The following is a 16,464-nucleotide window of genomic DNA, read 5'->3' as shown; positions in this document are numbered from 1 at the left end:
TATTGGACTATACGATCTCTAGAGATGCCTTCAGGCCTACATGATTATGAGATTCTCTGCTTCTTTTGTCCTTTGTGGTCACAATACTGATTCACTGACGCAACTGCAAGTAAATCTTGGTGATAAGGAGACAAATACAAGACTAAAGAAAAGATAAATAGCAGGATACAGAGCAAGCATGATTATTTACAGAGTCCGAAGAGAGAGGCAGCATGCAAACCAAACATTTTGCCACAGTGCTGATGTGTCTTCAAACACCTTAGGGCCATCAGCTACATGTACGTCTGTGTGAAATTGGAAGGTTCATTACTCACTCAACAGAAAATAGCTATAACATTTACTCATTTCTCTTCACATTCAAATTTGAAATTCTGAAATTGCATCATTAACTATCAAGTTTCCATTGGTTTCACTGATTTCCAGAAGAAGAAAAAAAAAAAAAAAAATCAAGTGTAGGGGTCTCTTTCTTCCTTAGCTCTTGCTCTGGTAAAATTCCCATCAGTAATGGCTGGGAGTTATGCCTGAGTATGGATGGCAGTAGTATAAGATTAAGTCCAGAACATTCAGCCTCAGTTTGAACATCCTGACGATGTTTGTTGGGGGGTTTTGTTTTGGCTGAAATTTTAGTATTCTTTAGCTTTTGTTAATCAGACAGAGGAGACACTCAGAACAGTTAACAGTAAGAGGACCTACCCCAAATGTCACTTTAACCAGAAACAAAGTCACATGAACCAAATGGATCAGACTTCTAAAACAAGCACTAAGTTCAGTTACCTTTCTGGTTTAACTGCCACAAACACATACATCTTCTAAGTGTGAATTCAAGTGGGCGAGTGAGCTCAACCTGAGACACAATGTGTTCTTTCTGTTCGCCTTTACTCTTGATAGGCTGCTGAACACAAACTGTGTAAGTTCAATCAAGGTTTTGTAAACTCTTGAGGAGTGAGGAGTACCTCCTGTTAGGACAGAGAGGATGAAGCAGATGTCTAGAAGAGGAGAGAAGGGAGGCGGATGCTCTTAGCGTTGTGACATTACTGCTGGCTGGGATGTCCCAGTACTGCCTCCATTAACACATAAAGGAGGAGATAATTGGACCTTGCCACTACTCTGGCTCTCATTTCAGTATTTTCCTGCTTCCCCTTTAGCATACTGAGCTCAGTGTTGATTACTCACAGGTTTTTTTTTTTCGGGTTTTTTTTTCTTTTTTTTTTTTTCTGTAGGCTTGCATTCTCTTTTCAGCTTTGTTTATTTCCCCACTCCTGGCACTGTGGTTTTGAGGGCTCTTCATCCTAATTTCTACTTTCATGTCTTCAGCCTTGGTCTGACTTGATTTCAAAATAATATTTTGAGTAATATGCACACAAAATCTCATTCTGAGGGAAAGTGGATTGCAATGAATGCAGCACGAACCATGTCAGACTGAACTAAGGCTCTGCCTACTTTTGAATCTTCTCTTAAAATGCCACATTTAATGAAGCAATTTGAATCCCAGCAAGTGTAATTAACACTCTCTTAAAGTCTGGGATATGCAATTCTAAGATTTCAGAGATGGAAGTGACATATTTGCACAATTGTAAAGCTTTGGACGTACTTTTATTCCATTTATAAAATTTTGAATAATTAAATAATTAAATTTTATACCTTAAATTATTTAAATTTCTACTCTTCTAAACAAAATTTTTGTGTCCACTGCATTACATGGCTTGGAGTTCGGTTGCTTATGTACACACTGTTGTGTGCAGCACCTCCTTCTGAATCATGTCGTTCACATTTTCACATAATGACACTTAATCTTTGCATTGGAAGCAACAGTGGAATTACTCCATATTCAATGTCTCTATTTTTCTTACGACTTCCTATCTACCATATTCTTTTGACTATCATATCATTTTTCAGTTAATCACTTTTCCAGGCTAGAATCACTTCCTGTCTGAGAGATGTATTTTCAAGAATATCACAACATCATAACAGCTTTTATCTTTCCTGGGCGATGATGAAAGTGGTAGAAACATTAACGTGCAGGCTATAGCCCTGGAGACTTGAGTCCTTTCTTACCCACAGAGAAAACTTACTAGTTCTCAACTTGTGAGCTTCAGTTTTGGTAGAAAAGAACTGCTCCGCACACCCCAAAACTTTTCTCCTTGACTCTCAGTCCTTGGCATTGCTGGAAATAACAGAACGTAAATCCTCCTTCAGAAAAGAGAAATTAGAAATATATTCTGATTCTTCTAGTCCAACCTTACTGGGTTAGTGGAGAATAAATACCATGTGAAGCAGTCAAGCAGTAACTGTGCACTTTAAATAAGTAGAGTGTAAGTTTGCCAGTGTGTATAATCAACAGATATGAAGATCTTATAATCACAATATAATTGTATAATCAACAGATATCAAGAGGTTATAATCACAATATAATCAAGAGAGTTAGGCAAAATAGACAACGAAAGAGAATAGGTGGAAGAGCTTACCCTTCAGCTAAGCTCACCACAAAACACCAAGAGAGGTGATCTCCAGAAGAGACCCTTCCCCTCTGGTAGCCAGCTCTTAAATAGATCTAGGAGGGGTGGAGCCATGAGCAGCACAGCTGAATTGCCTTCACCTGTGCTCCTCTGGCTGACTCATGGCTCGCCTCAGGTGGTCAATCAGAGGTTCAGGCCGTGACTCAGCAGTTCCCATACACCAGTGCTTTTGTGTTTCAAGATTATATTCTGCAGCAAGAAAACACAACCTGGGACAACCTGTCTACCAAAACTGCATTTTAAAGGTGTTGACTTATTTTGGGAAAAAAAAATAAAACTCCTGAATAGACTTAAACCTACAGACTTTTCCTGGATCTTCTGTCCTGCTATACTAGAGCTTCCAAAGCTTCAAGTTTCCCTGCATACAAACCTATCTTTTATGATCAAAGATGCTTTTCTCATATTTAGTACCTGCCTGGATCCTTACAAAAATTTTGCAACATGTAGCTTGGGGTATAGAATATACTAAAATGTAGTCACCTCAGCATGAACGTCCTGACTTTGTGCTTAACAGGCAAAGTATGTTTTGTAAACTCTCATGAGCTTAGCCTGAAAGTGTATTCCACATCTGCTGTGCAGACAAAGACTCGCAGATGTTTTAATTTTGCCTACTTTTTTTTTTTTTTTTTCAATCTTGGAAGCTGGTCATATCATATTCTTAGTGTGCATTGGGCTTGTCTACAAGTGAAGATGAAATTCATTGTCTGAATACTGCAAAGCAATATGAATCTTGTTTTTCTTTTTTTTATAGCTTGAACTAGTAACCCATTGCCTGGATCATTCAAGTGCTTGTTTGCTCTGCAGAAGATTGAGACACCCATTCCTTTTACAGACCTCTGCCTGAAAGCAGAAACTTTTGGCAAACTGACTCTTCTCCTCCTACGTAATAATCTTTTTCCAAAGTCATGTGGACAGACACTTTGCCCTCATTTAAGGGCCATGTACTCTCTTCAGTCTGTGTCAGAACTCCCAGAGGTGTCAATGGGATTTGCATGCATAAATCAAAACTGACTGCTCTCAACTGTGTGTGTTTAAACAATTTACGTGGGAAGTCTGAACTTCGAGTTTTTAGTCCTGAACAATTTGTCTTAAAATAATTAAAGTCAGTGAATTTTTGGTAGTTGAAAGAATTGCAAAGTATGTATCTATCCTAGCTTTTTAACAATAAAACAAGTGATAATTTAACAGATTAATCTCTTTTCTTCTTTTTTTAGGAGCACTATTACTTTCATGGAAAAATTGTTAATTTACTCCAAGCAAGTTTCTTCATATTCTGCTTGAGCCAAGAAAGGGCAATGCCTAAAAGTAAAAAAAATCACTCAATTTCTATTACTGAGACATGCACTGCCTAGCTTCAGTACCTCAATTTTAAATGTAAAATACATCCTGATCTCTTTTCCATACTTCTTTCACCACTGCTACAAAAAAAAAAAAAAAAAAAAAAAAAATCCAAAGATTAGAAACTGCTGAATCAGCGTGTTCCAGAAACACAACCTACTGCAGGGAGCTCTCAGGAGTAGACCCTGCTCTTTGTCACAGATTGGAGACAGCAGAGGAGAACTATAACTAGGGCTGTAGGTAGGTAAGCCACTGGCAGCAGTGGCTTTCTCCTCTCTCCTTCCCTGGAAGGAGAATGCTTTAGGGCTGAGGAGAAAATTCACCCTGCAGCACTCAGGAGCTGGGCCTGTCCTACCTGCCCTTCCTCTCAAAGCTACAGGAGGAAGGAGGAAGAAGCTCCTTCCTCCTTTTCCACCTTCTTTCCAGGAAGACTTTGGACACCACTTAGCAATGACTGCCCTCAGGGTACTTCTTCCCTATTACAGTGTTAGTGGATCCCCAGTAGGCAAATTTCAGATGTCATTTTCTAAGAATGCAAGTAGTTCCCATTTCATAAAGTCTATTCCTGCTAGCTTTGCTCCTCATGCAGTTTTCAACACCCCCAGTGAAATGCTGCCTGACATGCACAAGGAAAGTGGTCAGTGCAGGTTAATCCTGTGCCCTGCCTATGGCCTTTCATCCTTAAGGAAGGACGTCTGGCTCTGCTAGCTCTGCTAGCTCTGTATTGTGTGAGGTTTCTCCAGATGGATGCTCTGGTGAGCACGTAGGGAGACTGAGAATAAGCTTAAGTAACATCAGGTTCTTCTTTCTTTTCAAAAACTGACATTTTATCTCTAGCTTAGATACAATTTAGAACGTTGCAAAGTTCCTTCAAAGGATGTAATGTTTCAGTTGCAGTTGAGTTTCCCCCATGGCACAAAGTCACTAACAGAACATCTTCACAGTAGAAAAAAACTGACCTGTATTTTTCCAAAAATTGTAGGGCATGTAAAACTGCAGCATTGTCTCTGCAGGCATAAATTCTGCGTGGGTTGAGCATGGGGATGTATTTCGTCCAGCTGCATTTGGGGGAACGTGAAGGGGGAGGAATATAATGCCTTCTTTCTCCATATTTGGAAAGATGGTTGGCCACGTTTCATTGAGTAATTTAACCAAAAAGCTATTTGGCTAAAGGACAGCAGTCCTCAGACTGTTTGTTTGCAGAAGGGCTTTTAAGTGGAGGGTATAGATTTCCCTTTTGTTTAGTAAGCAGGGTGGTGTTAAGTGACCATATGATCTTGAGGGGAGACAGCAAAGAATTACTGGAATTTGTGAAGTCTGTGGATTTTAATAAGACAATTAAAGAGATAGGGAATGTAACTGTAAAAGTAGCTGAAGTTCTGCTCTTAAACAGCCCCTGTCAGGAAGTCAGCTTTCTTTTATCACATGACTACAGCACTTTATCCACAATATCTAGTGGTTTTTTACTGCTGTAAAAAAACCTGTTACCTGCTGTTTTGAAATGGAATAGAGTCACAGCCCAACACTGCCTTCTTGTGCACACTATCACCACAAGCCATGTGAAATTAGTATTATCGTTCAAGTAGTGAAGCCTAAGGCAGATATTTTGACCTTCAGGGACACTCAAAGTGGGAAAAAATTCCTTCTGCTCTCTACTTCCCCATCTGCTACAGATCAGCATGAACCAAAGCACAAATAATATGCATGAATACAACAGGGAAAAGACCATCAAAAGCAGAGGGCTTAAGCATATCAACATGGAAAGGATTTGTAGAGAACTGGCAGACAGGCTTGGAGAAGGCAATTTTATTACAACAGAGATTTCCACTGGAAACTGTGCCTTTGGAAAAGATTAGTGAACATACAGTGAACACAATTCCACTGCTCACTTGCACACAACCTCCTCCTCTGTCACTGACAAGACAACCTTTTATTTTGCAAGCACAATCTTCCAGATAAAATGCCTTTCTGAGGATTTTACAGGCTGCATCTAAGATTTTTAACATTCAGTTTATTCCAGAAATTATTCTCCAGTTCTCTCAACTCAAATCACAATATGAACACACTGGAATACTTTGGACACTGTTACCACTCTCTCCCCCATACACCCAGATTGTGTTTATTACAAATGCTAATGCTTCACAGTATCACATAATGCTTTATTTAGTATCTCCTCTCTGCACTGCAAGGTTCAACCCCAATGATTTTAAAGGGAGTTACCTGCACCATACGTGTGGAAGAATGCACATTAATTATCACAAATTTAAAGGAAACTTAAACTCACCACTACAATATTTGCATCAGTACCATGGCAGAGTCTCAGTCTCCCATCCAGTCAGAGCTTTGCAGTTCACCTATTTACTCATTTTTGCTTTGAACTGACTGTGTGACTAATGTGTTTACATTTTAACTGATGACTTCACTTTGCTGGCCTTACATATAAGGGCATCTCACACAGCATATTCAGCTTTCAGCTGAACAAATAAGAGCCTCAGTACAAGACGCAGGACTTGTATGTCCTACGAGAAGGCATTTTCACAAATTATGTGTGTTTCAAGGGTCAATTTATAACAACCCTGTGGCTTTGGGGTTTTTTTTTGGTTTTTTTTTTTGGTTTTTTTTTGGGGGGGGGGGGGGGGGGGGGGCAGGGGGGAGTCAGTACTGATTAGAACACTAATACTGAAAGTAATTGCAGTATTTTCAAAGTTAGTCCTACCTGGTTGCAGTCTCTCATGCTAGCAGTACAGATTGTGCATAGGAAAAATGGCCACCAACATGAATTACTCTTTCTTTGCTAAAAATGTTTCCAGTTCATCCTCCTCTCTTTTTTTTCTGTGTCCTACAATTCATTAAAAATTTGAATCTGACTAGTGTTACAAAGACATAGGGGAAAACAAGGGAACTGGCAGTTACCTTGTCAACAAAACAAACTGGCCTAGAGAAAGTTACATCTTGATGGTGACCTGAATATTTAGAGTAATGGGAATATGTCAACTGCAGTGATTCACTTTCCTCTAGGCACACCTTGTAAAAAGCACTCATTTCATTCACTTTCACCTCCTCTTCTTGGCTATAACTTCCCAATCTGGGTTCTGCAAATATTGATATGCTCTCTAGCTTGATATACTACAGATAAGAGTGCTTCAAGGTACAGCACTGTTGTTACTTAGCCCACAACGAATGCAACTGAGGCATCATTTCTTTCACCCCCAAAGGCTAATGGAGCAAATCAATTTGCTGGAGGAGGCAGGTGTTGTAGAAGCTCCTAACTGCCCCTTTCAAGGTGAAATGTTGCCTGTCACTACCGGGGCAAAGCTAATCAGCCCAATGCTGCAGTGTTTCACTGTGACATAAACGAAGCGAGATGAACTGATTCAACTCATCAGCAGCACACACCTCAGTACCAGAACTCTACTATTACTCTCTGAGAGTGTCTGAATGCTACCTCTGTTTCAAGCACAATGTGGCAAAAGTTCATCAAAGAAGTGTATGTTATGAAGTTATGAAGTACTTAGCATATGTTGGAACCACACATCAAATGCATCGTTTCCGTAATTAAATGATATCTCATCTCCCGTATTCCCTTGTCAGCTGCAGTGGAATTTGAGTACTGCTAGAAAGTCAAAGAAGCAGCACTGGATTTTCTATCAGCAGTGAAGAAGGACTAAGTAATGGCATTAAATATAGATGTGGGGTTTGACTTGCAAATGTACCAGCATGTACACCACGGCACTGCTAAATGGCAACAAACAGCAAAGAGAAGGGCTGGGAAATGAATGAAGGAGCTGCAATCAACAGGTTTACCTGGCTGATCGGCACGCTCCAAGTGGATTTTCCTAAGACTGAATTACTGCTTGAAACGGAGCTGACCAGCTAGAATGATGGTTAATAAGAAATTAGCGAGTGAAATGAGCTGTAACAGCTTAGATAACTGAAGCTGCGCGGCGGCGGGCAAAAGGAGCCCCGGCTCCGGTCTGCGGGTCGCCGGCCGCCACCGGGGCTCCCGTCCCTCCCCACCCCGCCGCCGGGACCCATCGGGGCGGGCCGGGGCGGCGGGGGAGGGCCGGCGGGGCGGGGAGGGAGCCGGGGACGTCGCTCCCGAGCGGCGAGGGGCCGAGAGCGGGGCGGGCACCTCCGCCGCGGGGGAGGCGTCTGCGACGCGGCCCGCGGGGGGATTAAAGGGCGCGGGTACCTGCGGGGGCCGGCGGCAAGGAGGCCGCCCCGACGAGGAGCGCGGAGGCGGGAGTCGCCGCCGTCCGCGATGTGGCCCCTGGTAGCTCTGTGTTGCTGGGGGGGACTGTCCCTACCGCTGTCCCTGGCGCTGTCGGCGCCGCAGGGCCGGGGGGCGGCCCTCACTTCGCCAGCCCTCGCCTCGCCCGCCCCAGCGCCGCCGCTGCCCGACACGACGGAGAGCAAAGTGGAGAAGCTGGGCCGCGCCTTCAAGCGCCAGGTGCGGCGGCTGCGTGCGCGCAGCGGGCGGCTGGAGCTGGTCTTCCTGGTGGACGAGTCGTCGAGCGTGGGGCCGGCCAACTTCCTCAGCGAGCTGCGCTTCGTCAAGAAGCTGCTCTCCGACTTCCCCGTGGTGCCCGCGGCCACGCGCGTCGCCATCGTCACCTTCTCCTCGCGCAGCAACGTGGTGCCGCGCGTGGATTACATCTCGCGGCGGCGGCCGCAGCAGCACAAGTGCGCGCTGCTGGGCCGCGAGATCCCCGCCATCGCCTACCGCGGCGGCGGCACCTACACCAAGGGCGCCTTCCAGCAGGCGGCGGTGAGCGCGGGGCGGCGTGCGACGGGAGGCTGCGTGCGGGCGGCGTGGGTGCGAGCCGTCGTGTGGCGAGGGGCCGGGCTGTGCTGGAGGAAGGGGGGGAGTTGGTCTTCCGTGCGGGGGTGATGTGGTGTGAGAGGGGTATCGCGAGGTCCTTCGTGTGGTGTGCGGTCCTTTCTGTGGAGGAGGCGGTGTGTGGACCCGTGTTTGGCGTTTGTGTGATGTGTGAGCCTCCGCTGTGCTGGGGTGTGTGTGCAGGTAGTGGTGGGGTGATTGCAGACTCACTGAGTCGTTGGAGTTGGAAGGGACCCCGGAGGCCATCTAGTCCAACTCGTCTTGATTAAACAGCGGCATCTACAGTTCTGTTAGGTGCTCTGAGACCGGTCCAGCCTGACTGTCTCCAAGCACAGGGCAGCCACTCATCTGTGAACAACCTGTTCCAGTGCTTCACCATCCTTATCTTCGTTATATCCGATCTGAAGCTGCTCACTCTTCGTTTGAAGACACTTCCCCTTGCCCTACCGCACTAGACCCTGCCCTCCCGTCTTTCGTACATCCCTCCTTTAGATGCTGAAAGGATCTTCTGTGTGGCGAGGGTCTGGTTTGTGTCTCTCTGATGGTAGTATGGTGATGTTTCTCTCCTGCTGTGTGGTCCACAGTGTGGAGGTGGTGCGGTGTGAACCTCCATTTAGTGGTGGTGTGATCCTCTGTGCTGATGCTGTGTGTGATCCTTCATGAGGTGGGGTGGTTTGTGATGGCTGTGGGCTTCTCTGTGTGGAGGTGGCGTTCGACCTTTCCTGTGGCATGGTATTAAGGGGCATGAGGTCGTGTGGTGGTGTGGGACGTGGTACAGTCTGGTCAGGGCAACTTCTTGCCATTATTCCATACCACCTGTTCTTTTGGCTCCCCTGTTCTCTGCTGCACTGGAAATGCCTGAAATGCACTTAGAAGGAGCATGGAGCCAGTGACCTGGTTTCAGAATAGCTGTCAGCAGTCAGGGGTATCTACTTGCTGTTGCCAGTTGTCTGTTTCAATTGCTGATGACTGGCATAGGTGCTCTCAGGCTGGTGTGTGATAGAAGTGTATCCAGGAATGCTTCCAGATGCTGGAATGGGATCCTTTGTGGTGGTGTTAGGCAGTCCTATGGCACAGCAGTGGTGGGACAGGGCCTGGCATGTGCTGGGACTTTAGAGTGCTGAAGAGGTTTCCCAGTAGTTGGTTGTGGACAGGAGGTCTGCCCTGGAAGCTTTGTTCTTCTGGCTGTTCCTTGGCCTCTGTGTGTTTGATTTCTGGTAGTGAGCTGTAGGTAAGCAATGATAGTATTTATCTTCAGACATCTTATAGAGTCTCATTTGGAGTCAATGAGGGAGCTGCAAGATGCCCATCAGTTTGGGCTTAAGAAGTTGGTAAAGATATTCTCTTCAGGTTTGGTGGGTGGCAAGAATACCACTTTCCAGTGTGCTTGGAGTTCATATGGAAAACCTCCTTTAGGAAGGCACGTTCCTGTGATTGGTCTTCGTTGTAGAATCAAGATTTGATGCAGATCCATCTCAGGGATGCTGTGTGAAAAAGTTAATGATACAAGCTAAAAATACCCTTATGAACAAAACTTAAGTTGAAGAAACAATGTTTTCTTGGATACAATCTTGTCTAATCATTCATTTCAAATGGAGTAAACAAAAATTCAATTCAGAAACATACAACATACAATTCAGTTTTATGACTACAGCTACGTGGGCATAACAACACTGCTGTAATTTTACGCTCTGGTTTCTGAAGAACATGGGAAGAATAATATTCACATGATAGCACAGAGCGTTAGAGTAACAAGGTTAAATTTTGCTTGGTTTGCTGACTTCTACTTGAAGATACTGTCCTATGGTTTTGTTTAGTGTATCTTCCTCATCTGAGACAAATTACAGCCTTAGGGAACACTCTCCTTTCTAGGAGTCCCCAGAAAAAATGACTGTTCTATGTTTAAAATACCACTACTGGAATAAATTTCCAGAAGTATTTTAAGTATAACAAAATTGATGTTCCCTAAGGACTCTTGTACTGTCATCTTTTGTTTTTAACTATGTTTTGTTAGAATAGTAATTATGTTTTTTTCTTTCACTTTCCTAAAATGTCTCAATTTTATTCATATTCTTTAATGTGGGGTTTCTTGTACTTCAAACCAGAATTTTCTTTTTCTCAAAAACTAGAAGTGTCTGCAAGCCATGACAAACTCCCCAAAATAGTATCAGTTAAGTACTTTTGTAACAGAAAATGGAGGAAAGCACATTGTTGTAATCACAGAATCACTAAGGTTGGAAAAGACTTCTAAGATCACCCAGTCCAACCATCAACCCATCACTGCCATGCTCACCAACCCACAGTCCCGCAATGCTATATCCACATAGCTCCTTAATGTATTCCTAGCACTCAAGTCTTCATGCAGGTGGGTAGATCCTAAAGTGATTAACTCAAGTTTATGACAGTTTTATGAAAGAGTGAGGCAAAGAGAGGGAGATAAGAGAATTCGGTGAGATTATCAGGGCAGTCAAGTGGCTGACCTGGAAGCAGGATGTAGTAAATGAATGTGAGTTAGATGTACTTAGTGTTTACTGCTGCAGAACTTGTGGCAGCAGAACACTACACTTTACATCCCCTGAAAGCACAGCTACTCCGTTTCAGTGACTGTTGCTTGACCAAGCAATGTCTGTCTTCTTCATAAAGGAGTTCTTATTGGCTCTGCAGTTTTGCATCTTCTCCAAAAGTGCTTTATAGAGGGGTTTCTTGCAGAATTTCTACACTTTGTCAGAAGTGTCCATGCTTACATACCACACTTTGACAATTCTGCCCAGAAAGTAAAGTGTGAATCCTACAAGGTACATGGAAGGACATCAGGCAGGGGACAGTATTGTGATGAGGAAGGCTGAATTACTGTCAGTGTCTGGTTTTATACCTTTTTTTTGTGATTTCATTTAATGTGTGAGCTAGCAAGTGTGAAATACATTTGCTGGCGTAAGAGAGCCTCGTGTTTGTGTTACTTTTCTCAGTAATCAAGGTGTCAGTGTTTCTGCTGTGATAATCTTTGTTCTAGAGCTCCAGGAACTGAACTTAGTTGCAGCTATGGTTAAGAAAAAAAAAAATCAATTTGGCTTTATCTTTGGCTTATCTAGGAGATGGACTTATTATAATTACAATTTTGCTCATAAAATTTTGTTCTCTACATCTGTAAGAAACATAGTTAGACCTTACTATGAATTTGTAAAGTTGGTTGACCTCCTGGCTAACTTTTCTCATCTTTGACTGCTGCTCTTCAGGTTTCTGGTTTTAGCTTTACTTGTTAGCATGTGAGGCAGGAGTACAGAGGAAACTAGGTAACAAAACTAGGCCTTCGGAGAATACCAGTCAAAACCCATGCATCCTGCGCCTGAAATTAGATGATGATGTGACATTTACTTTGACACAGCACAAGCTCTAGATTGTGAGGATGCAGTTAAGTAACAACTTTGTGGGAGATGCTTGTTTCTATGTCTTGGCTTCCCAAGATGTTAGCACTGACTGAAACTGATGATACAGTCCTCACCTTATGGCTGAAAGCTGTAGCTTGAGCAAAAGTGTAAGCTTCTTTGACAGTATCTTCCATGCAAATGTGCAGTGTGGATGTGTCACTTTAATTTAACTACTCTGTGTATCAGACACACAGAGGCCAAGGAACTAACTACTCTGTGTATAACTACTCTGTGGGGAAGAAGTTACAGCATGAAGTCATTCAAAACTCAGTGTTAAGATCTACAGAACTTCCTTTAGAGAGCATCAATGCTGTGGCTTCCACTGTTACAATTATTTTTTTTTAGATTGTATATCCTAGGAAGAACAGATGTAGAGCTCTATAGAATATTCTTGGAATAACAAAATACAGCAGTTATTTAGAGATATTAACGTAGAATTATGAACACATGCAGCAGTCTTTCCACTGATGCATACATAAACAGAAATAGTAAGGAAGGGCAGGAAACTAAACATTCATTCAAAACTCTTTGGTCCAGTTTTTCACATAGTTGATGGGATAGTACACCCTGTGTACTAGATGTTTATTCACATTGTGTACTGCATATTGGAAGTCTGTAGAGCTTTTGCAATAGTGAAGAATAGCTGAAGCAGAACTGAAGAAAGTAGGCTTGAGGAAGTGCTGCTGCTGCCATTCAGGGGATACTTCCAGAGTGAAAGTAACTTGGTGGAATGAAGTGCAGAGTTTCCCAGATGTACGTACCTGGCATTCTATTCTATTCCAAAATCTCAGCACACTCCAGGATTAGATTAAATAGTGTTTCAGTTGGAGCTTTTGATCTTGAGAGGTAAACACTACCAGCAGCACCCATAGCACCTTTTGGGAGCAGTGTGTATTTCTTGCCAGATTAATTATGAAATAGAAATGAGGGACTGCCATAGTGGAGTAAAGTCAGTGATGCATGCTCAGTGCTTGAGAGTCTAACCATAGTCACAGTTGCATATGTGCTAGCAGAATAAAGAGCCCCTCAATGTTATACTTCGTATGTCCTGAAGCTTTGCTGATTATTACAGATTCAAAAAAGATGAAAATAGAAATTTTAACTACTCTGTGTAGCAGCCTGTTGACAAAATAACTGCTGCTTGCTTCTAAGAAGGCAGGCTATATTCTGTCTTCCAGTGTAACTGAAATGGAATTATTTTTTTTTTCTATACAGAACTTGGAATTTGTAGTGCTCTTGAGCTTAAGTCAGAATTAAGAAAGCCATAGCCCAACCTAAACAGACAAGTTAATTGTTCTAAGCAACTTGGCAAAGCAGTCACTCATGAAGGCTTTGGAAGTTGTTCTATATTCTTGTGGTAATTGTTAATTAAAAAACTAGCTTTTGCTTCTGAAGTTCAGTCTTGCACCACTGAAGTCAGTAGTGTGTGTAAGTGGAAGGTCTGTCACAACACCTACAGACTCATCTGACACACTTTCTATTTCTGACTGTATCTTGTCTTTACAAATAAAATCCAGCTCTTGTATCTAACCTGATCTTGAAGAAGCATGATAAATGGCTAACCAGTATGTCAGATACAGTCTCCTGTTATTGTCCAAATAAAAAAACATGAAAAAAATAGCCCTCAAAAGAATGTAAGCACATATCAATTTAGGGTAAACACTTTTAATGCTTATTTAATGCTTGTTTAAATACATCACAGTGGCTTTGTTTGCTCTGTATGTCAGAGGCACAAGGCATAACATTATTATCCTCTGGAGCAGTTTGCTTGTGATTCAAATGCATTTTAAAATTCAGTATCATTTTTAAATTAAGAAGATATTGACACAAAAGAAATTGAAAACAATTTTTAAGCATGTAAGTTGGATGCATTTTTTATTTAAAATAAAAATAGTTGTGTCATTGCACTGAGAAGACTTGCATTTACAGTCATGTATGTTGCTTATTTACCAAAAATGATTTTAGGGATGTAAATTCCTGTGACCTCTGCAAGATCAGCAGCTAGTAATGAGAGAGCAGGAGATCTAGTCTACTATGGCATTGTTCTCCACATATCAGATGATAGCATCAGTCAGATGGAGCTGATGGACTGTTTGGCAGGAGTGGGTCTCCATGGGTTCTAATGACAGCCTTGGAATCTGTGTTAAAGGTTAAGAAGAAAAACTGTGTTAAAGATGAAGAAAACAGAAGTCAATCTGGTTTACCTCTCTGGTCAGCAGAGCTGGTTGTTAATAACCCCTGAGCAAATTGGGAGTGCAGTTCCTGTCAGCCATCGTTAGTATCAGATCTAACTCCGCTTTTAATCAGCGTGGTGGCTGTGAAAAGCAGTAGTTGTGCATGCTGCAGTTTCACATAGGTTTTGCTGGCAAGACTAATGGAGCAAGGCCAGAGGCAACATATAGACATCCACACATGGTTCATTGCTATTGAACCTAGCTGAAATAGGGCTACCTTAAAAATTTATGAAGTAACTCATTTTTCTGTGGCTTATTGGCCAGGACTGGCAGAAAGTTTTATGTGTAATACATACAGGACTAAGTGGAGTAACTATTTTCTCTGATGGAAAACTTGTTTCTGAAATTGGTCTGCTTGTGCTCCTAGAATTGTTGGGCATTTTGTTCTAAGTGGAAGTGTGTGATTTGGAAGTTTGATGTTTAGCAGGTTAGCAATTAATTAGCTTCCTTTAAAGTTAAGAGTAATTTTAGTTTTTAAAATTGATACTGTTTTGACCTGGCAGAGCAGCAGGGGAGACTAAATTGATTGATGTAGGGTGTAGAAGGGACATAGCTTGCCTTCAGGCAGACTGCAGCACCTCAGTCTGGAGTCTTCTGTCCATGTAGAGATGGATTGTTCCCATGCACAGCACCTCAGTATGGCAATTCTAGGTCAGGATCTCTGCAGCATCTCTCTCTCTCCATTGAGTGTATGGTGCTGCAGATGTGTAAATAGACTTTGTAGCTCTGGATTCTGAACTGAAACTGAAAGACCTTGCTCTTAGGTTCCGTCCCATATTTCTTTTTGTTCTTCTTCCTCCAGTGTCCCTAGAAGCAAGAGGTTTGGTAGTTCTGGTGAAAAGCTAAAACTACTATTGAAGTGTTCGTCAGTTTTTTGTGGCCTTTTTAAAGGATTGGTTTTCAAGGTGTGAGGATGTCCGCTCTTTAATACTTAGAACTATGTTCCTTCCCAAACCATGATTTTTATGTACTGGATTTACTCCAGTAATATGTTAATATGAGTACTAGGTGTAAGTAACAGCAATGCAGAGTATTATATATAAAGTAATTGTTATCAAATGGAGTGACTTACAGTATTGCTTGCCATCTTTGTGACTTAGTAAAATCTGGTTCAGAAGTTTCCAAATCACCATCCATCCTTACATTTTTGTACACCTTTTGCCTAGAAATTTGCTTATTCAGCTTTTTATGAGAATGGCACACCAGTCCACAAAAGAACTAGAAGGTGCAGTTCCTTTCTTTTACTTTGAGATGCTTGTTGTGGCATATGATTTATTGCTTGTTGCACTGCTGTGAGTTTGGCCAGCGATACTCAAATATGTTTGTGGTTATGGACAGCAGAAATAAGAACTTTGAAGCTGTGTGAGATGTAGTCTAAGCCCCAAATCTTGAAGTTCCATGGGAAGTACATCAATTTTTACAAGTTTCCTGAGTAGCGTACTTAGACTTTCAAGTCTAAAAAGATGATTATAAGTATATTGTTTCATACCGAGCTTAATGACTTCCACCTGTAAAGACTCGGTGATGCTGTGTGGAGTAGAGTTGAATGATGCAGTGATGGGCTGACACTTTCTGACTTTCTCATCTGCTTTGTGCAGGAGACAGTGTGCACTGCCTTTCAGAAGTAGAGAAGCTTTTACGCTGTTTAAGAAAGATCTTAAGTGTATTTTAGTAATGGGAGCGATTTTGCTGAGATGATTGAAAGTAATCATGTGAAGTCTAGTTTTTGTCCTTGTGAGAGACCCTTTCACCCATTCCAGCAGTATTAGCATATCCTACTCTTGTTCTTCAGCTGTTATATACCAAACGTAAAAAGACAGGGGAAAAAAAAGAGGCTTTCTGTAGAAAATGGACAACACCATTGGTGTTTATTTCAGCACAAAGAAGGCTGTTTGTCTTCTCTTGCTGGATCCAGCAGGGGACTGGGCTCTACCAGTGGGGAAGACTGCATTACGGAATAGTTGTTCTGTGTCTTGCAATTGTGGGCCTACCTCAGATACTTTTCCTATGCTGCAGATGGTGGTCTAACTGTAACTCTGGCAGTTTCCTTTGATCAGATTTCAACAGTTTTCAAGGCTTTTATCTCTTGAGAGCTGAAATGGACATTCCTG

The 16,464-nt window shown here is 42.3% G+C and overlaps 1 protein-coding gene across 1 annotated transcript in view; it reads left to right on the top strand.

Moving 5' to 3' along the window:
- Window positions 1-8,047: 8,047 nt before the first annotated feature.
- SVEP1 (sushi, von Willebrand factor type A, EGF and pentraxin domain containing 1) overlaps window positions 8,048-16,464 on the top strand; it is a 123,001-nt gene continuing 114,584 nt past the window's right edge. Inside the window, exon 1 of the mRNA XM_052700792.1 lies at window positions 8,048-8,622. Within this exon, the coding sequence (XP_052556752.1) occupies window positions 8,116-8,622 (507 nt within the window). The 5' untranslated portion in view covers window positions 8,048-8,115. The remainder of the gene's footprint in view (window positions 8,623-16,464) is intronic.

Source organism: Tympanuchus pallidicinctus, unplaced genomic scaffold, assembly GCF_026119805.1.
Source record: "Tympanuchus pallidicinctus isolate F22 unplaced genomic scaffold, pur_lepc_1.0 scaffold4, whole genome shotgun sequence".
Lineage (NCBI taxonomy): Eukaryota > Metazoa > Chordata > Aves > Galliformes > Phasianidae > Tympanuchus > Tympanuchus pallidicinctus.
This window is presented reverse-complemented; position numbering and strand designations above follow the sequence as displayed.